The 23,775-nt window shown below is 31.9% G+C and overlaps 1 protein-coding gene across 14 annotated transcripts in view; it reads left to right on the forward strand.

The window, feature by feature from the left end:
* Positions 1-23,775, forward strand: part of LOC129914859 (kinesin-like protein unc-104) — a 259,463-nt gene that overhangs the window by 137,800 nt on the left and 97,888 nt on the right. For 12 of the 14 annotated variants that reach the window (XM_055994289.1, XM_055994307.1, XM_055994297.1 and 9 more), the window contains 3 exons: positions 2,095-2,258; positions 8,958-9,097; positions 10,399-10,440. In XM_055994289.1, coding sequence (XP_055850264.1) covers positions 2,095-2,258; positions 8,958-9,097; positions 10,399-10,440 — 346 coding nt within the window. The remainder of the gene's footprint in view (positions 1-2,094; positions 2,259-8,957; positions 9,098-10,398; positions 10,441-23,775) is intronic. The other 2 variants (XM_055994352.1, XM_055994377.1) reach the window with 1 other exon arrangement.

Below are 23,775 nucleotides of genomic sequence, written 5' to 3' on the forward strand. Positions count from 1 at the left end.
TTATTTCTGTCCACCTTAATCGTTACTTTTACCGTGTGTGCGCCGGTACTGAGGTACTGCACCGTAAAATTTCTCTCTCTACTTCAGTCTCCAATTCTCCATACTTGTTTTTTTTATCTGTGTTCCTTCACATAGCAGTTTTTGTTGGTGGTATTTTATTTCCCATATACCTACCTTGCATTTCAAACCCCCGAGAAGTATTAATAGTTAATGCCATACGTATAAATATTAAATATACGAGTATGACCTACCAAAACAATTATTTTAGTACACTGCGCGTCACTTGAGTAGAAACAACAATTTTTCTTTAGAAAAAAGCGATTGGCACTTTGGTGAGGTAACTTAGTAGAATTTTGGTTCTGCATTTTCAAAGAGGAGCTTTTAACAAACAATGTTGTAAAAACGAAAAACCCAAAACAGAAACCATATGGCTTATAGTTGCGTTTTTTCGCATTACTTCACAAAAAACAGTGCTTTTTGCGTCACTTGAATAGAAACAAGCTCTTAAATTAGATAAAAATGATGAAAAATCATGGACAACACTAATTTTAGTAAAGCAATATTAAACTTTGACATTATTTGCACATTATAACCAATTATGGGCTACGAGCTACCCTTAGGCATCACAGAAAATGTATAACTAGAAGCTAACATTGGAAATGCACTATGCAAAATCGCGAAAGATATGGAAAAATTTGCCAAATTTGGATGAGAATATTTTAAAAATATCGTTAACTAGTGACTAAATAAAAAAATAAGACAGGTGAGACTCAAATCAAGAGCAGAGAAAAAAATAATTTAACAACTAGCTGCAATTTCCTTCACTTTGCCGCTAAAATCGGTCAAAAACGTGGTTTTAGTGCGATGGTAATGTGTTGGTTTATTCCATCACGGAAGTTATAAAATGTCCGCATCATTTAAAAAGCCTCGAAATGCAAAATAACAGCATTTTAAGTTCCTCTAAGAAAATAAAAAAGTTAACTATTTTATAGTTGCATTCGAACTGAAAAGAAATGAGGTAAAGAGTGGTTTTTTAAAAAGTAAACATACCACCTCAGATGGACCATATTAATATTAGTCCTATATCATTGGTTTAAGAAAGAATAACTTTTATCGCATCGCCACCAAATGCAATAGCACAATAGCAAAATTGAAGTTTCACGCTTCGAAAAAAGATGCAAACTTTTACAAAGAAATAATGGTAGAAGCTCTTGGCAAGTTTAGGAACGTGGAAGAACAACCGACATAGAGATTGCGCAAGGATAGTTCCAGAAAAAACAACGCAATAGAAACAAAACAGATGTATTCCGGATGAAAACGAAAGTTTATTTCAATTATTCAATCCTTAAATTGTAGAAAATGTCATTTTTTTATTTTGTAAGAAGTTACCAAACACTATAATCACTTTCTCCAATTAGGTCCACGATTGTGTACAGTGCAAGTGCATTTTCAATGTTAGCTAAGGGTAGCTTGTAGCCCATAATTGGTTATAATTTGCAAATAATGTCAAAGTTTAATATTGTTTTACTAAAATTAGTGTTGTTTATGATTTTTCATCATTTTTATCTAATTTAAGAGCTTGTTTCTGTTCAAGTGACGCATAAAAACACTGTTTTTTATGAAGTAATGTGAAAAAACGCAACTAGTAGCCATACGGTTTCTGTTTTGGGTTTTTCGTTTTTACAACATTATTTGTTAAAAATTCCTCTTTGAAAATGCAAAACCAAAAATCTACTAAGTTACCTCACCGAACCGCCAATCGCTATTTTCCAAAGAAAAATTGTTGTTTCTATTCAAGTGACGCGCAGTGTATAACCATTTCCACCATTAGTATTTCTACCATTAATATTAACAGAGAAATTATCATTAATATGAGTCAAAGTAAGCATTTTCTAGTAATATCAACATTGCAGATAGATGAAAGAACTTTACTGTAGTACATATTTTTTTTCTTTGAACATACCCAAGAATCAGCCCTTAAATGTTCGTTAGCTACTTAAGGGACACCATGTATAATACTATTGTACTCGTACATTAGTGCTTATAAAACAAAATTGATTTAATTTTTTTATATTTTGAATGAACACATTTCAGGCTTCGAAGAGTAAGAAGTCAAAAAAAGCTGACTTCATTCCGTATCGTGACTCGGTATTAACCTGGCTTCTCCGTGAAAATTTAGGTGGAAACTCAAAAACCGCTATGATTGCTGCTATATCGCCAGCTGATATAAATTACGATGAAACACTTAGTACATTACGGTAAGTAACTTGCTTTTTGTTGTCATGTTGGCTTTTTATTCTTTTATGTTCTTGCTCTTTTAGGTCAAAGTATCTTTATCTTAAATATCTATTGGCAATTTAAGATTTTGATAAGTTTAGAAAAAAAAATTTTTTAATCGAAAGTTAAAAAAATTAAATTTTTCTTTTTTTTTCAAAATGTTTTTTAAGTTTTATTACATTTTATGATTCCAAATGATAAGAAATACCTGTCTATAAATTTTGAATACAATTAGCTTATTCTTTAATGAAATACCTATATGAACCCAAAAATATATCAATTTTTACAAAAAACGACAACGCCTGCCATCTTTCCGTTCTCCGATTTGTTTAAGAAAAAACTAAAAACGCAGTTTAGTTAGAACCATTAAGACGTGCATCGAAATCGTTAGAGCCGTTTTCGGGAAAATTGCAATACTTCGAAAACGGTATATGAGAGATATGCGTTAAAAAGTAGATATAAAAAAAAAAAAAACGGATCTAGGAAACTACGCAAAAATTATCTGTGCCAAGTTTCAAGCAAATCCATCTATCCGTTTAGGCTCGATGTACAGATGACGCACAGATGCACAGATCGACGGACGTCGGCATGACGAAAACCACTTTTTGATCTTCTCCATCATCGTAATGTTGGTTTTGATTAAAACCTCGATTTTTTTCTACACGAAACCAATACTTGCCCTATAGATAGGGTTGCCAGATATATTTAGACGAAACTAGTAATCGAGATGCAAAATCTCGGACATATAAGGACAAAAAAAGAGTACAAAACTAGGACAAAAAGAATTCATAATTATACTAAAAAACGGAACAATCTTATTAAGATTGAAGTAAATATCAGATTTTAAACCCTTGTTCCTGATAAAAAAATTTAAAAATTTCCATTAAAAACCAATTGCACAAAATTTTAAACGATTTACGGCCATATTATTCATTAGTTTAAAAAATACATCTGGATGCAAAGAAATTGAAAAATCAAAAATAAATCCAAATCTATGATATCACTATCACACAGAGAAAAAAATAGTCATTTTTAACTATTTTTTAACTATTTTCATAGTTAAAATCGGGATAACTATTTTGGATTTGGATTTATTTTTGACATTTGAAAATCTTACATCCAGATGTATTTTTTAAACTGGTGAATAATATGGCCGTAAGTGAAATGCTACCAGCCTTTTTAGTAAGTAACTAAGTTAAGAAATGGTCTTTATTGACTTAGCAACTTACTAAAGTGTCTTACTAGATTTTCGTTAATCGTTAAAAATTTTGGGCCTTGTTTCTTACAATAAGGGTTTATTAAATTACTAATAAAACTGGAAAATCTTCTCACAAAAATCTTCAATAGATTAGAACCATTACAATCGTTTTCTTTCAGTGTTAATTTTGTAGCTCTAAGCTTAAAGTTACATACAAAAATCGGAAGACCCCCAGAAATACTGTAATTTTAAATAGAGAATTCACTAAGCAGTAGCTCATATCCTAATTTTTGAGTTTTGATTAATTTGGAACAGAATATAAAAAAGAATTGAGCAGATAATTACCCAAAATAAAAACGCCTCGCTCTTAATGAACTCGATTCGGTTTTTTGAATGTGGAATATATTAAGAGTAGCATACAAGTAGTGAGATACTTAAAGGATTGAAAAGAGTACAATCCCGGACAATTTTTAAAAACTATCCCGAACGTCCCCCACACAGCCACACTGAACCAAATCCTTACGTAAATACATTGAAAAAATTCGTTGTGCCAACGAAAATTTAAGTAATTTTCAGCCGATGAAAAATTTAATTGGCTCAACGAAATGGCTTTCATACGTTAATGAAGAACTTCATCAATTAACGAAAACTTTCGCATTTTAATGAAATTTTTCATAAAAATTTTTGATCGAGAATTAATTAATTTATACATCACTTTACGAAATTTTTTCATCAATTAACGTAAAATTTAATTAAAACTTTCGTAGCTAACGAAACTTTTCGTTGTATTAATTATTTTGTCAGTAGATTATACTTACATTCTTTTCGTAGAATTACGAATTTTTTCGTTAACCTACGAATTTTTTCATTAATTTTTCTTCGTATATTTAATTGGACTTGTTAAATCATTGATTTAATATAGCTTTTTATGGCCTTAGTCCAAACAAAAAATTGGCGTTTGTCCCGGTGGAACTCACTTGGACTCATCAGTTGAGACACCTTGTCAATACGTAAATATTGTTAATATTCAGCTCAACTTACATAGATTTTTAAACAAAAACCTAATGTGAACTATATCCAGCAAGATTAAGTTTTTCAACATTAAAACAGAAATGCACCCAAGTCTTGGTTTTTTTTTTTTGTAAGGCAACGATTTTTTTTCGTTAACTGATGTATTTTTTCGTAAGCCGATGAAGAATTCTCATAAGACAATTATTTATTTTCATAAACTTATGAAGATTTTCGTTAGTTAATGTTGAATTTCATAAGTTAATGAATTTTTTCGTTACTTAATTAAAACTTTGATAAAGTAAGCTAAAAATTCTTATTTTTATTTTTTAAAATGAGTATGAAATTTTTCGTTAAGTGATGAATCTTTTCATTAAATTTGATTTTTTGGCACTAGATAGCGAGAAAAAGTGTATGAAACGTTTTCATATTACGAAAAATTACATATTTTCGTTGAGCCAACGAAAGTTTCGTTGGGCCAACGAAAATGTAGTGTATGAAACGATTTTCGTAATTTTACGAAATTTATTATTTTCAGTGCAAAAAAGAGTAGGTACATGTCCGGGACAAATTGGACGCATGGCAACCCTACCTATAGAGGAAGTAAAAATAGTAAAATATGCGCATCAAAATATTTCGGGTTAAAGGGTGTTTTTTTTTAGTGAGAAAGAAAACTTTTGAAACGGTACTATTGCACAACAGGCAAAATGTATGCATATTTTAAACTGCATAAAAATTAATGTTTTCAAGTAGTGAAGTGAAGTAAGTAAAAGTATGAAAAATAATTGTGCAGTTTGTGATAATGGAATCACTCTTCACCTAGATTTTTTTAATGAAAACTTTTTATTCTTGCTTTCTATCCAAAAACCAATGTTTTTACTAAATTTCATTAGGGTGGCCCATCATTTTTATTTACACTCAAAAAAACACCCTTTTAACCACGATATTCTTATAGACACTTTAGACTCTTGTTTCTAATCTCAAAAGTAACATAAATTCTGAATTTCAATAGGGTATTACTAATACTACTCTTGTGTTACTCATTTCTTCAAATATACCCATATTTTTTCTCCACCTAAAAAAAACACGCTTTTACATGAACAAAATTTATACACTTATATACTTTTATTCGTAATTCCTATGGGAAAGACAACATTTTTAATAAATTTCGTAAGGGAACAAATTTATACCACTGGTTTTTGATATTTGATATCGGACTTATCGCGGATTTTCACTATTTCTCAAAAAAAAAACACCCTTTAACTTAAATATTTGTATAGACTGCTTAGATTCTTGGTTTCTGTTATAAACGAAACATATTTACCAATTTTCATTGGTGTAACAATTTTTTCCCAGTTTTTTTTGTCATATTTCCGAATTTCATCATTTCTTAAAAAAAAAAACACCCTTTCACTCAAGATAATTTTGTACACTTTATAGATTCTTAATTTTTATACCAACCAAAACTTTTACACCAAGTTTTAAAAATTAATAAAATGTAAGTCAGCTGTTATGATACCTTTCTCACACACAACTTAACCCATCAAAAAAACACCCTTTCACCAAAAATATTTTTAAAAACTTTATCAATCCTTTGTCCCTGCTTTATCTTAAACCTTCATCCCGAATTTCATAAGTGTAGCATGTTTTTCACATGGGTTTCGGTTATATTTTACATGTTGAAGTAAAAAAAAACAAGCACCCTTGTTTTTAATCGGCAATAACAATCGTATTGACTTTATTTTTATGTCATTAGATCAAGAATACCTTGAAAACATGTGTCGTATGATGATATTCGACAAACAATTTTTTCACTTTATTTTTGAAATTCACCCCCTCCCTCTGGCCCGCGAAAAAACAACCTTCCACCCAACTTTTTTTTATAAACTTTTTCTATCCTTGGTTCTTATCCCAAAAGCAAACTTTTTGCCAAGTTTCATGAGTGTAACAATTTTTTTTTTAAATGCCTATTTTACCTTACTATGTGGTTTTGAGTTGTGTTTGGTAGCTTAAAGGTCCTTTTCAAAAGTTGTTCGGCCTCATCATACTCTTTATAGCCCCATATTTGGGCTGAGTAAAACATAATTGCTTGTGAGATTGCTTGAAAAACTCTATATTTCACAACCGGATTCACATTAGAATATATCATAACACTCCTCCAGGTTGCGTTTAAGGCATTTTTCGATTTAGCTAGCTTTAAAGCATTATGTTTTCTCATGTTTAAATTTCTGGTAATAACCATTCCTAGGAAATTATATTCGTTCACAACCTCAATATCCTGACCTGCTAACTGTTTCTTCTATGGAATATGAAACGTCCACACCATTTTTTATCAGAATACAACTTTTTCAAGGAGTACTTGGTAACATTCTTATATTTTGGTATTGGTTTAATTCGATCGGGCGTTAAAAAATACCTCGAAATCATGTATTATATTTCATATTAATAAAAATGTTTCATTGCCTATACTATGATATGCAACACATCGAGTGCAATACAGAAAAACTCTTATATCTACCCTTCCGGATGGAATACGAGGTGGTCCAATATCTCAAAATAACTCTTATATTGAGTACTATTAACCAGTGGCGTAGATAGGGGGGGGGGGGGGGTCAGGGGGATATATCCCCCAACTTTTACCAACTTTCGTTGCCATTAAGTCGGTGTTTCAAAGAGTGAATTTAGACTTGGTCCAAGCAATGGAGCTCGCTAAAGATTTAAGGGATCAACTAAAAATTAAACGGGCAGAAGACGACTCATTTTCGAAAGTTTTTTGTATATGGGAAAAATTAGCTGAAATCCTTGACATAGGCGTTAAACATAAGAGAATAGTGAAGCGACAAAAGAATCTTTCGAACCCTTCGGTTCAAAGTACAGTAAAGAATATTTTCGTGTTACTGTTTTCAATCTTTTTCTCGATTTCTATGTAATGGGCCTTGGAGAAAAATGTACAAACCATGAAAACACACTAGAAGGGTTTCCGGTTCTTTCTAAGGATTCTTCGTCTGAAATAGACAAAGCAGCTAAAAAATTTAATGAAACTGTTGAGTTTTACCAAAAACTAGACCACATAAAATAGAACAAAAACAATAAGATTTCCTTATAGTTTTCATCCAAGAAGGAAATATTATTTAAACAATCGGGATTTCCTAATTGTTTTACCGACTTCCAAAAAGGAGGAGTTATTCAATTCGTCTGTACTTTTTTTTTTTGTGTTTGTCACCTCTTAAAAGAGGACTTTTGAAAAATAGAGAACAAAAAAAGAATTTTATGAAAAAAGAGAGTGTAAAAAAGATCAGAGTTGAAAAAGAGAACATGTTCTCTTTAAAAGAGATGTTCTGGAAACCCTATTATAATTTAATCTTAATTTGAAGTTGGTGTTCTAAAAAAAAAACAACACGAAAAAATCATTCGACTTGACGTTTGAGAAATGTCGAATTTTCCAAGTGTGTGTGCAAATCCGTGTAAATCTCTCAAAAAAGAGGGATTCAAAAAAATTCGAATTCTGCTGCGTTTGAGGCGAATTTTTTTTTTCTATGGAACGTTATTTTTAGAAAAAATTCGCTTTGAGACCGCCGAAAATTCGATTTTTTCATTGAAAGGTATTCGATATAACATTATGACGTCACAACATTGTTTTTAAATTAATTGTTTAACTGTCAAGTGGTCAGATTTTTATTTGCAACTTAGCTTCTGAATCTGAATTTCAGTTATCTGTCAAGGTGACGTTTTGTCAGTGTTCCTTAGTTTTGCCAATTTTGGCCATTTTTGCCGATTCATCCTCAATGCTCATAGAAGTGCCAGTGACATCACGCTGTGTTCTTCCGATTATGTAAATATCGTCGGCATATTCGAGCAGTTGGACGAACCTTTAAAAGATTGTGCTTCTGGTGTTGCCACTAGAGCTCTGTATTATTCTTTCAAGAACAAAGTTATAGAAGTTGCACAGCGCTTTGCCTATTCTAAAAATCTTTTTAGAAGTCTGTGAGATATTTGCCGAGCCTGACGTACGAAGATCAGTTCGATACAGTATTGATTTTGTCCGTTACAAGTGAAGCTAAGAATCCCCGCACACTACAGACTTTCTATCGGCCGTTAGTTAGCGGGTAAGGCTCCTAGTGTGCGCACAGGCAGCCGACTAAACAGTCGGGTCGCTAGGAAACATTTTAGTTTGAAGGCAATTGTGTAGCAAAACAAACTTTTTTTTCGATCAAACAAACTTTTTGATCGGCCGATACTTAATCGTTGTAGTGTGCGCACTCTCATAGATTTTCATTCTGATTAAGAGACCGACTAAACTGTCGGCCGATAGAAAGTTTGTAGTGTGCGGGGGCTCTAATAGAAATCAACACGTTTTAAAAACCATGGTATAAATTGATATATACAACGATTTTGAATATAATTATAATATCACAAGAAATAAAAGAGTTTTTATCAAATAGTCTTTTCTTTATGCCACTTTTTTATGTTACAGATATGCCGACCGGGCCAAGCAGATTGTTTGCAAAGCTATTGTCAACGAGGATGCCAATGCCAAACTTATACGTGAACTTAAAGAAGAAATCCAAAAACTACGCGATCTCCTTAAAGCCGAGGGCATTGAAGTACAAGAAGGTAAGTTTTTGCAAAAAGAAAAAAAAAATATATACAGGGTGTCCCACAGTCACCGCCCCAAATGAAAACCATAGATTCCTGAGGTCATTTTAAGTCGAAAAACTTAAGAGGCAATTTTCTCGTTTTCGTCCCGTTTTCGAGTTACCACGGTTTTTATGATTTTTGCTCTCTTGTCCTTTAACTGGCCTTATCTTTGCCAAACTACGTTTGATTTGAAAGATTTTTTTTACAACCAATCAAGAATTCATAACAGTTTAAGTTTGTCTCAAAACTTTTTTTTCTGCGGATAACCGTTTCTCCGCCATTTTGCACCAAACACAATTTTCTTCGTTTTTTAAGTTGTTGTTTACACTTTCATATCAATTAAGTAAAAAAAACACGTTAATAAGTATTAATTTTTTGTGCTTTTTATTAAAGCCCAGTTTATTTCCATAAAAAAAAATAAGTTTTATTTCATAAAAAAGGCTACTGAAAGTCATAAAAAAAAAAAATAAACAAACTGAGTGAATAAAAAAAAATTATTTTTAAATAAAAAAATAATTTAAACGAATTAAAACTTTTTCTGAGCTTTGTCTATTTGTTCTTTTCTTAACCACAATAGCTCAGAAAAAGTTTTTAATTCATTTAAATTAATTTTTTATTTAAAAATTATTTTTTTTTTATTCACTCAGTTTGTTTATTTTTTTTTAATTACTTTCAGTAGCCTTTTTTATGAAATGAAACTTATTTTTTTTTATGGAAATAAACTGGGCTTTAATAAAAAGCACAAAAAATTAATGCTTATTAACGTGTTTTTTTAACTTAATTGATATGAAAGTGTAAACAACAACTTAAAAAACGAAGAAAATTGTGTTTGATGCAAAATGGCGGAGAAACGGTTATCCGCAGAAAAAAAAGTTATGAGACAAACTTAAACTGTACTGAATTCTTGATTGGTTGTAAAAAAAATCTTTCAAATCAAACGTAGTTTGGCAAAGATAAGGCCAGTTAAAGGACAAGAGAGCAAAAATCATAAAAACCGTGGTAACTCGAAAACGGGACGAAAACGAGAAAATTGCCTCTTAAGTTTTTCGACTTAAAATTACCTCAGGAATCTATGGTTTTCATTTGGGGCGGTAACTGTGGGACACCCTGTATATATTTTATTTTGGTTTTTTGTAAATGTTGAAATTTTTCAAACTTTTTTTTTTATGTTTAATTGTTTGTTTTATATTAAATCGTAAGCCATAGCATACAAATAAAATTAAAAAAAATCATTAACAATCAAATAGATATGAAACACAAACAATATTTTCATTTAGGGCCAGATGGTAAAGTGGTTTGTGAGAAGCGAGATCCAAATAGTAAGTAAATTGCAATAGGAAACATACTTATTAAAATTGAGTACAAAGAATGTGGCCATAATGCACTTCATCCTTTCTTGTGTCGGCAATTTGGATCATTTTTGTTGGTATTTTATTTTCTTTGCAGTAGCAAATGCTTAAAGCGCAGTCAATTAATGAATGCAAAAAAAACGCATTAAGAATATGCTGGCATATTTTGTATAGATATTCGTTTAATCGTTGTGTCTTTAAAATAAATCAAAACCACAGCTAAGCTTCTTTGTGTTTCACATAAAAAGTATTCACCTCATTCGGTGTTTATTTTTCTTCTATTTTGCAATTATTTTTCTAAATGTATCTGCGTGTAGAGACCACACAAAATAAATACAAATGTAACGACTTAAAATCTTAAAAGAAAATTGGCCTTAAAATGTATTTTGTTTTTGAACTTAAAACAACATTACTTTCCAAATTGGCTTATAAAAATTCTGTTTGGCGTTGTCTCTACTTTTGCTGATTTACGCTGTCTAAAATGCTTTAATAATATTGATGTTTGAAAGTTACGTATAATAATACGTTATAAATAAAATAATCCATCCTTTTAATTTATTTGTATTATTGTTTAAAATCTCAGTATAGAGTCTTTGTAAAGGAAAAAGTTAAAGTAATCCAATTAATGTGAGAAAATTTTAAAATAAATTTTACTTCAACCTTTTCAAGGATACTACCACCTATAACAGTGTACAGTGATACCGTAGTAGGCCAAAGGCTGAAATATTGATATCAATATAAAGCTGCGTCCACGTTATGTTGATTTGTGATGGTCATCACGCTTAATCACAACGGCGTATACAAAGGAGGGTCACGAGGTCATGACCCCCCGAAGAACTCAAAACTTAAAAAAGAAATTGATATGTTATATTCAATTCCTTTAATAGGCTATTGATTATGTAGTTAAGAAAGGAACTAAGACGTTCACGGGTTTTTATTGCAGGAATCGTTCAATGGGTTATAAAAGAAGATAAAACCGCGGAGTGCTATTAAATAAGAGGGTGGAAACTGAAGATAGGGGTGCAAAAGCCCCCTTTTTGGTTTTTTCAATATACCTCGTAAACCAAGCTAAATTTTGATATATTGCATATAAAACTTTTTGTAGAGAATTAAATTTCCTATTGGAATAATGTTTTTTTAAAAATTGAAAAAAAAAAATTTCCATACCAAAATAGTCGAAACAATCATAAAAAAAATATCAAAAAAATCGATTTTTTGAGTTTTTTTGCTTTTTTACTTGTACATTTTTTTTGGGTTGGATTAGCCATAAACGTTGCTCCAAAGAAAAAAAGAAGATTAAATTTCCTTCAAAATGCTGTACTCACTAAATTTTTTCATTGAAAATTAACAGAAGTATGGCCATTTTAATCTAGCTTTTTTTTCGCATTTTTAGTTTTACTCAAGTAAAACAGAAACATTTGAGGGGAAAGTACGATAACTTAAGCACCAAGAACTGATAATGAGATTTTGTAGAGGGGTAAAATACAATCATTGTTTACTATGGGAAGGGGGTCAATGTCCCCCGTTTTGGCAGGAGGGGAAATTTTCTAAAAAAAATACTTAAAATAAAAAAAAAAAATTATTAAAAAACAACGGCAACACTTAATCAACAGTTTTGATTGATACTTTTTTCAAAAGCTAGAATTATAAACTTAATATTAATTTTAAAATGAAAGTATTTTAATCAATTGTCTTCTTTGAACGATTCCTGCAATAAAAACCCGTGAACGTCTTAGTTCCTTATTACCCTGTTTTTTTCGACATAATCAATAGCCTATAAGTAGATCATTTTCAAAATATTGTAGTTTTAGAACATGAATAAAATGGAAAGTGAAAAAAATGTTTGGTATTCAAACAACCTATTTTACCATGTTTTGGGGATGCGGTCATATTTTTAGCCAATGCTATGCTGGATTATTTTGATTCGTTCGATAATATTAGACATTGACGGACACCAAGTTGAGTTCTGCTGCAGAGTTTTGTATAGATTTAAAATCCGAACAACTATATTTAAAGCTTTTAAAAAGAAATTGAAGTGGGTAGGTAAAAACATCATCATTAGAGAAACTCTTTCCTATAAAAATAAACGGATTAATCCATTTTCATACATTACTCAAACTTCAATGGCGTTTTCTGGCAAACTATAATTTGAGTCCAGTAAATTGAGACATTTTAATATGGAGCAAATGAAAAAAAAAAAAAAAAATAGGGACAGGCTGTAATTTTGCGGGTAGTTTCTGGTAATTAGTGAATCTTAATATCAGTTTTCGAACTTCTACCTCTTGCAGAACTGAAGTTTTTGAGGTTTGTTCAATTTTTGGTAAAAATCTCAGTTTGAACCAAGAATATAATAATATAATAATAATAGATATTTCATAAATAATGACCCACATTAACACAAAAGTTTTGCAAACAAAATTTTGGCCGCCATTTTGAAAAATGCGTTTTTGTGATTTTCTCGGCTTCCGTTTATTGTAGAAAAGATTATTTTGTCTTATTTCGTAGAAAAACTAACTCTCTATTTTTTTTTATTATAGAATCTTTTTTCTGTAATATTTCCTTAAGTTGAAATATTATTAAACGAAAAAATGTAAAATTTTCGGAGATGGCGGTGAATATTACCTACATTTTTTTCTCGATTAAGGCTCATCTAACCGAAAAAATTCTTATCATAAATTTTGTACAAATCTAAATTTACTAGCTAGATTTCAGTATATTAATTTTTTTTGCACGCCCAAAACTGTTTAAGTTTTAACGAGAAAAAATTCACGATCATCTGCGAAAGTTTTACATTTTTATGTCAGTTCTAATACGAAAACAATAAAAAAAAATTACACTGGTCAACAAAATCAAACTTTTTTTTTTTGTTACAGAAACCGGGGTATACTTTTCTATAGGTTTTTTTATGTGCTGAGCTTGAATCCATAATCAGAAAAATGCTATCACATCCCGTTTTTGAGAAAATCAAAAATAACGCTTTTTAACAGATTTCGAGGTTATTTCTTAACGTTTGGTTATTTGCTTTAATTAAATTTTACGGTTTCTAAAAGAACTGGGTTTTAATCTTTTTAATATTTTTCTTCTTAGAGAAATCTTAAGTTGAAATCAATGTGCTTGGGATATCTCATATTCATTTGGTTTTAATAGCAAATCTCAATTTCTTCACCATTTCTTTCAAAATTTGACACAACGTTCCATTTACAATCCCGTAAGTTTTTATATGGCCGAAATTGCAAAAGAATGCAAAAGACTGCAAAAAACTTACAAGAAATGCAAATGAATGCATAAGAATGCAAAAAGACTGCCAAGGAATGCAAAGACTGCCAAAGAATGCGAAGACTGCACGCATTCCCAAAATCTGAAGTTGAAATCAACGTGCTTGGGATATATCATATTCATTTTATGATATATCCCAAGCACGTTGATTTCAACTTAAGATTTCTCGAATAAGAAACGCAAACTTAAAAACTTAAAACTTAACACTTCATTTTATATTTTATATTATACATACAAGTAATAATAATACGTTTGTATTTGGTATATGATATTTTATTCGAATCTCTTTAAAGACTGAAGACTTACATTCTAACTTAATGCTATTCTACCCTGCTATTGCAATGATAATATTTTGCAGCGTGTGCAAGATATTTCATTGCCTACCTGTTGCTTGTAGCTGACGACGGTGTGAACGACTTCGTTTATAGAAGTCGTCGTGTCAGCATATCATGTTATGTGTCGACGATGATATTTACGACGTGATGACGACGACCGACGACATGTGCGATCGTCGCGTCCGGTGACGACCTAGGAGATCGTGTTCACTCCTCCCTCACTTAAATGAAGGCCGTCCTCGGTCTTCTTCAAAGCCTTGATCATGTTTTGTAGGTCGACTTTTCGACGTCGTTCGTTTTGACATTGTTTCAGTTTAGCACAAATGTAAATTACTCCAATGATTGAGAGAGTAACGCAGGAGGCTATAAATGGGTGAGTCGTCAACTTGGTTTTCATTTCACCAATGTACCGTAAGTTTTCTTCATTTAATTTATGCAAAAACGGTAAGCTCAGTATTTCCATATGACCGGTAATATTAACAATCGATGATGTTGCACCAATCGGATGTTTCTTCTGAATGCTGTTGTAATTAACAAATTTTGTTCCATTTATTGAAACTTCATCATCAAAAGTGAGCAAGTATGTCCCGTTGATAGCTATTTCAGTATTGTTGGCCTCCTTTATAATAACATGGTTGTTATTTATAACAATAATACCCTCATCGATTACAAACACTGCATCCCTATGATCTGGTTCTGTATTGCAATGCGCTGTTCCACCAAAGTGCAGTTGTTGAGCACATGTCTTGATAGAAACTTCCTTACAGAATGTAGATGCTGTTGTTTCCACACAATTTTCTACTGCCAGTACATGTTTTCCGCATTCTGCAACCACATTATTGCCGTTGAAGTATATAATTTTACCTTTATGCGCAACAGGGAAGATAATTACCTTCTTACAAACTATCTTAGGCTTAGGATACTTAATTATAAAATGCAATACATTTTCATTTTGTAAAATCTTAACACTAGAGGCTTCCATTAGTTCTACAATGCTTATGTTTACAAATTGTTCGTTTATTGAATTTAAATCAACATCTTTCAAAATTACTGGGTTTACAATTTTTTGCTTTGCAAGTGTTATTGAGGTTATAAGATTTTGTATTTCGTTAATTATAATTCTGTTCCTTGCTAACAAGGTTTCATAAAGATGGAAGGTGTCAATTTGTTGTTTTTTTGAGTTTGCTAAAATACTATTGACTGTGTCTGAAAGCCTGTTAATTTGTTCCCGGTACCTTGTGTTGATAATAACCTGTCTATTATTCGAATTAACTAATTGATCCTGATTAAATTTAATTTTCTCGAAATCATCAAAATCAGGAGTACCGGCCACAATTTTGAGACCAGTTCCCAAAAAATTAAGACTCCTAGCGTTTCTATGATGAATGTTTATACTTTCGATAAGTGTTTCTAAATGGCTTATATCTATTTCCAGGATTTTACGCATAGGCGACTGCGGAAAAAGATTAGTCATGTTCTTTGACTCATCTACCACTTGTCTGTAGGCTGTTAGATTCGCTGAGTGGCTTAAATAGCCGTAGACTTGCCAGAGGATTACATCACCGTCAACTATTGGTATATAGTTCGAATTGGAATAATTTATTAATTTTCCTGTCGCAGTCGTCATCAATAAAAATAGGATAATCCTGAAAGATGTCGGTTTCTTTAATAAAATCGTTTTTTTTTTTTAGTTTTGATTGTAAAATGTAAAAAAATTTTAATAAATCATCTATTTGAGATTGTCCTTATGGACTACTCTTCCTTTAATTAAAACTGTGGTCCCTAAATCAGCTTCTACTTTTTCTTCTACATAAAGTGGAGTTAGCTTGTTTCCTAATCTTCTGTTCGTCTTCACTAGGACTCTTTCTCCAACATTGAAAATTCTATTTTTCCTTGTTTTATTTTCTCTATGTAATTGTAATTCTTGAGCCTTTTGAATTTTATTTTTTACCTTTTCTCTTAAATCTGCCGCAGACGAGTGTATTATATCAATAGGTTTCATTTTTGTTACGGAATGGACGGTTCTATTGTATTCTACTGTTGCTAATAGCAGTAGTTCGATTGTGTCTTCGACTTTTCTGTCAAGTTTAAGACATCTTGCGATTTCTAACAGAGTGCTGTGGAACCTTTCCACTTGGCCATTGGATGTGCTGTGTAAAGGTGGAGCATTTACAATATCAGCATTGAAATGATTGAGCAACATTGACCTTATTGTCTCTGATTTTAAAGAAGCTTCGTTGTCACAGAAAATTTGTTTTGTATTGGGAAATATATTTATTATCTCTATAATTGGAATTTTTACGTCTGTAATTGTACGTGATTGTATTGGTTTTACAACCGCAAATTTAGAAAACTTGTCGATACATGTTAAAAAATATTTTTTATCCGTGGAGAATATGTCAACATGAAGCATTTCTCCAGCATACGAGGGTACCGGTGTTTCACCAATCAACTGTTTTTTAGGATGTCTATCGTACTTTGACTTTGAGCATATTTTACAATTTGTCACAACCTCATTTGCTTGTTTGGTCATTTTTGGAAAGAAGTAGTCGCATAGAATTTGCTTAACGTTTTCTTGAGCTGCTCTATGAGCTCGGTTATGTTCCGTAATTACAATTTCTTTTTGCTCATTGGGGTCAAATATATCTAATACAAATTTATTCGTATGCCAAAACTTAGTTGATGGAAATAACTCGACTAAATTGTTTTGAATAAAAGCCAGAATTGGTAACTCACAATGAATAACGTTGACTACATCTGTTTTAATTACGTTTTTTAAAGTGTCAATTAAAGTATTTCTATCGGAAAAGTTTATGAAATGTCTAGTTTTCTTACCAAATATTATAAATGTACGAGTTGAAGCGCTTGGAGCTTCCTCTATAATAATTTGATTTCTGAAGCAGTTTAATGGCTTATCTGTTGTTTCGATTGTATAAGTTAGAGATATTTCACTATGCATTGTAGCGGCATTAGAAGATGATTCATTATCCAATGCATGAATGTTTTGTCTTGAAAGCGCATCAGCGACATAATTCTCTTTTCCTGGTTTGTAAAATATACGAGGATTATGCTCGTCTACAAAAGCTTTCCAGCGCTTAATTTTTGCGTTTGTGTTTTTGTCTGAAACTGAAAATGAAAGAGGCTGATGATCTGTAAAGATATTTAGACTCTTTACTCCGTAAAGATAATTACGTAGGTTTTTTAATGACCATACTATGGCCAAAAGCTCTCTCTCGTTGGTTGCAAATTCTAACTCTTTGCCCTTGAGAGTTCTTGAAATCATTGTTATCGGTTTCCCGTTTTGCGACAAAACCGCTCCGAGACCGTACGATGAAGCATCCGTCGTTAGATCGAAAGGCTTCGTGAAGTCTGGGTATAATAATGTTACGTCTTCTGACGCCAAAATGTCTCTTAGTTTTTTAAATGCATCAAATTGTTTGGGACTCAATTCTATCTTAACTTTTTTTGACTGATTAGCACTTATTTTACCATTTTCACCTCCTAATATATCAGTCAGTGGTCTAGCTATTGAGGAAAAGTCTTTTATAAAACATCTATAATAACTCGCTAGTCCCAAAAAAGATCTGAGTCCAAAAAGTGTTGAAGGTTGAGTGAAATTTTTTATTGCTTCCACTTTATTGGGACATGTTTTTATACCATCTTTAGATACCATAAATCCTAAGTATTCAACGTTTGTTTTGAAAAAATTTGATTTTTCACGTGAAACCCTCATATTTGCATCATACAATTTTTTTAAAACAATACTGATATCCTCTACATGTTCTTCTTCAGTTTCAGAAAAAACTATTACGTCATCGACGTAAACATAGCAAATTTTCCCAATATGTTCACGTAGAACATCATCTATGGCCCTTTGGAACATGCTGGGGCCATTTTTTAACCCGAACGGGAGGCGACAAAATTCATATTTCCCTCCATTAACGGAAAAGGCTGTCTTTTCCCGATCTCGCTCGGCTAATTCGATTTGATGAAACCCTGATTTTAAGTCCAAGGTTGTAAAAAATCGTGCCTTGCCTAAATTTGACAGAATTGTTGTGACATTTGGGATGGGATACTTATCATCTATGGTTCTCTGATTTAGCTTTCGAAAGTCTATTACTAGACGTTTCTTTTTATTTCCTATTTCGTCAGTGCCCTTTTTATCAACAACCCAAATAGGATTGTTGTAAGGTGACCTTGATGGTCTAATTATGCCATTCCGTAGAAGATCTTTTATTTCATTGTTAACAAAATCTGTTACACCCATAGGATAGGGGTAAAATTTGGAGTAAATAGGATCTTCACATTCAGTACGAATTGTGGCAACTATATTTGTGTTGTAAGGCAATGCCTCATTTGGATCTGCAAATGTTTTAATTCTATTGTTAATCATTTTTTTAAAGTCGTTTTCTATAGATTTTGGCACATCTATATCCTCTACTCTTGTAAAGTTAACATTCTGACAACTATGAAAACTAATTTTTTCAGAACCAGAATCGAAAATGATTAAGCTTTCCTTTAAAGAAATTGTGGCATTGATTTGCGTTAGCAGATCGAAGCCAATTATCCCATCAAATTTTTCGAGGTGTGGTAGTATAAAGAAAGTACTTGTTACCCCGAAAATTTCAAAAAAACATTTGGATTCAACACTATTGAATCCATGTATGGACTTAACTAGGAACGGAGTATCTACTGGAACAACATTTTTTATTTGGCGTAGCGGCTTAATATAGTTTTTCGAAGCTCCAGTGTCAATTAAAAACTTCATTAATATCCCTCCTACTTTTCGCTGGATGAATGGAAGGAGGGATCTTCCCCTAAAAAATGGACGTAGTCAGAATTTGGTATTTCACTTTCAAATTCATTTGATTGTGATTCTGCCAAGGACTGATAGTCAAACTCTTCCCTCTGAGAAGGATTATCCTGCCAGATGTGATTTAACCTCTGACGTCTTTGTCCAGATTGTCTCTGAACACTATTTGGTCTTTTGAACACTTGGCTTTTGTTGTATGAATTGATACCACTTTTGTTTTGTTCAAAGCTTGTAGGCTGTCTAAATCGCGAAGATGTTGGGTCAACATCCATTTCCTCAACAGGCTCATTACTAATTTTATATTGATGATTATTATTATTATTATTTGAAAGAAATTGACTGTTCTTCGATCTATCTTGACTGAAATAAGGATTCTTTTTAGAGTTATTAGCCTGATTGTCAAAGTTATTACCGTAGTAATTTTTATTTTGATATTTATTCTGTGAGCGTTTTTCTTCAAAATTACGTGCAAAATTTGTTGCAAATAAGTACCTTTCGTTGTTCGACTCTATTTCTTGAGCCAATGCTAGTGCTTTGGGCAAGTCAGTTGGACGAGCCGAAAATAAAACGTCACTCAATGGTTTCCTCAAACCTGATATAAACACTCGCAGAGCGTCAGATCTATATTTTTCGTTGAAAGCAGTGGCTAATGCACTGTCATATGACATATTAGTTTTGTTTGTAAGGAGGGTAAGCTTTTTTTCAATCTCGTCATAATATTCTAGAACGGTAAAGTTCCCTTGCCGCAATGTACTGAGTTCTTGCTCAATTAAATAAATCGGACGAACATCGGCGTACGTAAAATCTAGCCTAGCTATAATAGCTTTAAAATTTAAAACTGTATTGAATGAAGCTAGAGCGGCATCGGCCGGACCTCTTATTTTGTTTCTAATTATCCCAACCGCTTGATAGTGCCTGGAACTACCATCGTATTTCTCAAATACTTTATAGGCGGCGTGTACGGCTTGACGCCAAGAAACATAAGTGCCCTGTTTTCCCTCGAATTCGGGCAACGATTTGACTATGTCTAGGGTTTCCTCACATTTAACACCCTCTCTAATTTCAATATCCTTAAAAACTTCTATTTTATTTTCACTATTATTACTAACACTTAAAAACTCAATAGTTTCATTAAGTTTTTTTTCGAACTCCTCCTTTTGTGTAGTTAAAGCACCACGAACGGCAGCCTCAATCACAATTTTTAATTCTGCCGCGTTCATTGCTTCTTTCTGTTCTTTAGTTACTATATGACCACTAATTCTTAAATATCCTAGTCTTTCTAAAGCTTCATCTAAGCTTTTACTAGAATCTCCCATGAAATTTCATAAGCACAAAATAACACTTGCTTACACTGTTATGTTAAGATAATAAATTAATTTGATGATGTAATACTTAATTTGATAAAATAATAATTTTTTCTTACATTTCCGAATTTATTTAATAAAATATGATGCAGCTTCAATAAAATATTTAATTATTTCCAAATAATCTTGGTTCAGCTTCTTGGTGGGTTCAGCTTCTTTATAAGTTGGGCGCCAGTAATAATAATACGTTTGTATTTGGTATATGATATTTTATTCGAATCTCTTTAAAGACTGAAGACTTACATTCTAACTTAATGCTATTCTACCCTGCTATTGCAATGATAATATTTTGCAGCGTGTGCAAGATATTTCATTGCCTACCTGTTGCTTGTAGCTGACGACGGTGTGAACGACTTCGTTTATAGAAGTCGTCGTGTCAGCATATCATGTTATGTGTCGACGATGATATTTACGACGTGATGACGACGACCGACGACATGTGCGATCGTCGCGTCCGGTGACGACCTAGGAGATCGTGTTCACTTACATATATAAATAAAAAATAATAGGTACCAGGTATCCAATAGATGTTTCAAAGGAGGAAATTGACAATGGCAATACCATAAAATAAATAAATAAATAATCAAGGGGCACGGTAGTGCCCAGCCAAGTTCTCTATACTTAATTACAAGGTACAAAAGTTACGAATTTGTATCATAGTGAATTTTATGTTTTTGTTTTAACCCATTTATTCCCAAAGTCGTTTTAAACTAAAAACTCAAATTTTTGGTAACATAACTTTATTAAATATGATCATAGCAATACAAAAAGATATTTTTAATATTTTTAAAAAAGTAACTTATATGTTTATTAAGCTGTACCCAAGCAGGTACAATGGGAGGATGCGGGTTCTAATTTTTTGTATGAAATTGTTTTAAAGCAAACTTTTTGAATGCTAGAAGTTTAAATCTTAGTACAGGGTGGCTGATTAAAGCCGCTACCAAAAAAAACTTTAATAACTTTTTTTCTACTTAGTGAATCTGGTTAATTTTTTTTTATTTTACAGATTGGTTTTTAGATTTAACAAAAATGCATAATAGAAAATGGATAATGTTTTCGCAGAATTCCTACGAAAATTTTCCGATAAGCTCATATGCATGATTTTACCATTCCGTTGAAACCCCAAATCGCTTGCACTTACTGCATCCGACTTTTTTTTTCGAGTTTATTGTAAACAGGAAGGCCGCAAAGCAAAACCAACAAATTTGAATAAAATAAAACAATCCATTCGCGAAATATTTGCGGTTATTCCTGTCTCAAATCTTCAAAAAACAACTTTTTTTTAAGGCACCTCACATGCATTAACGACCAGAGAAGGCATTTAAAATCCATTATCTTTAAAACTAATTAAGCTATATTTAATAAAATTGAATGCACTTTAACATGAAAAAGAGAAAAATAAATTCCATACACTGAAAAAAAAGTTATTTGAATTTTTTAATGTAGCGATATTCATCAGCCACCCTGTAGATTTAAAGAAAAGAAACACATTCTGAAATGTAAGGACCTACGTTTGAGGGTTCAATTTTGTGTATCTTAAGATATGTGGAACAACATTGCACTAAAATCTTTTTGGAATTTGGCTGCGACTTTTTAATAGCTCCAATCGTTTGCCATTGTAAAAATAATCACTGACGTAAAAAGCGGATTGACAAACTGGTGGTGTAGTTCTACACTCCATACCCTTATTATCCGCTTTTGCATATAATTCTATGCTTTCGTTGAAATGTAACCTTTACTCTTTTTGAAATATTTCTCCTTATTAACTTAGGTATAGTAGTCAACATTCAGTCCTGGAATCAGGTTTGTAAGGCTTTCCTCATATGAACTGTTTTGAGTATTGATGACAATTTTTTGATCAATTGTAAATTTTTGTCTGCATACCCTCTATGTTTTTGGTATGAAATGGTCAAAAAGGTCTAATTTTAGCCATTTTTTCTTCGATCGTCTCATTTGGTTCTCATATTTACATTGCTTACTTCAAAGTTATTGCGAGCATTTATTGTCAAATCACTCACATTTATACACGGGCTTGGTTGATATTATCTGAAGATTGAGACTTTGATCACTCACAAATCAACATCGATCTCGTAAGCAACATCTGTAAAAACTAGTTCATTGTTACCTGAGAAGTCGCTGGCGAACGAATCATTGTTCAAATTTTTAACCTACATCTACCTACATATTAACATCGTCATAGTCTTTACTCTACTGTAATATGCTGCAAGGTCAAGGACGGCATTTTGGATATTTTCTTCGCTAACATTTAGAAGAACAGACATAAAATGAGGCTTTCGATATTGATTTGAAATTCGTTCTAAAAATAAAAACAATTTGCAGAATGTCCCAAAACGCAAATCGTACCTCACGCCGGGTAATAAAAAAAAAATACATTTTACATTTTATTCTAATAAACTGAACTGCAACATGTTGTCAACATGTCCAGAGACCAATAAAAATAATATTTGATCAAAACAAATGAGATATGGCATATGGGTCAACGGTAACTGGCGGAATACAATGGTGTAGCTGTGGCTGCAGCTTGTAGTACTGTCAAAATTTTACTGAGGGAAACAACAACAAAAGTTGTCGGCAGCTGAGCAAAAAGTTGAGAATTCTTCAACTTGCGCTACAAGCATACAGCCGCAGCTACACCATTGTATTCAGGGAGTAAAGCGATATATTCCATGCATTTTTTGTACCCAAGCGAGTACAGTGGTAGTAAATGGGTTAATTGGATGGAATTCTAAAAAAGTGGCACAGACTAATAGGTAGTGGCTCGGTAGCACAGGCTGAAAAAATGTGGCATTGTGCCACTAAAGTGGCACAGCGGTAACGCTGAAACGGATTTAGAAAGACAAAACTTAGTTCTTTTAGAAACCGTAACAGATACCTCGAAAACTGGTAAAAACCGGCATTTTCGTTTTTCTAACGGTAATATCTCAAAAACGTGATGTGATAGAACTTTTCTGACTTCGGATTCGAGCTTAGCACACAAAAAACCCATAGAAAAGTATACCCTGGTTTCTGTAACAAAAACCTTGTTGACCAATGTTATTTAAAAAAAAATTAGACAGTGAATGTCTAAAACAAGCATATTTTTTTTTATGTTTCAGCTAGCCAAAAATATTTTTAATTTTTAGTTTTGTCTGTACTATTTTGACAGAGATAATTAAATCAAAAATTATCTTTAAGGGGTAATAGCTTCGTGTAGAAACGAAATCGAGTGTCATAAAACAAAATGTATAAAACAAAGAAGAAACTTGATTTACTGTATCAAACTCCAAACTAAATTTTTTCATTCAATTTTAAAACAAAATTAAAAAAAAAACTTTTTTCAAATGTGATTCGTTTGCCTGAGGTTAAGAAGACTTTTAATTCAAAAGTTACCACTGTTATTAAATAAAATAAGATTTAATTTTTGTTGTAACTTTTAAAATTACTTTGGGTTAGCGGGAAAAAATACATATAGTTGCTCTTAGGCAAATTATCCAATCGAAGCACAGTACATTTTTTT

This window comes from Episyrphus balteatus, chromosome 1 (assembly GCF_945859705.1).
Source record: "Episyrphus balteatus chromosome 1, idEpiBalt1.1, whole genome shotgun sequence".
NCBI classification, from domain to species: domain Eukaryota; kingdom Metazoa; phylum Arthropoda; class Insecta; order Diptera; family Syrphidae; genus Episyrphus; species Episyrphus balteatus.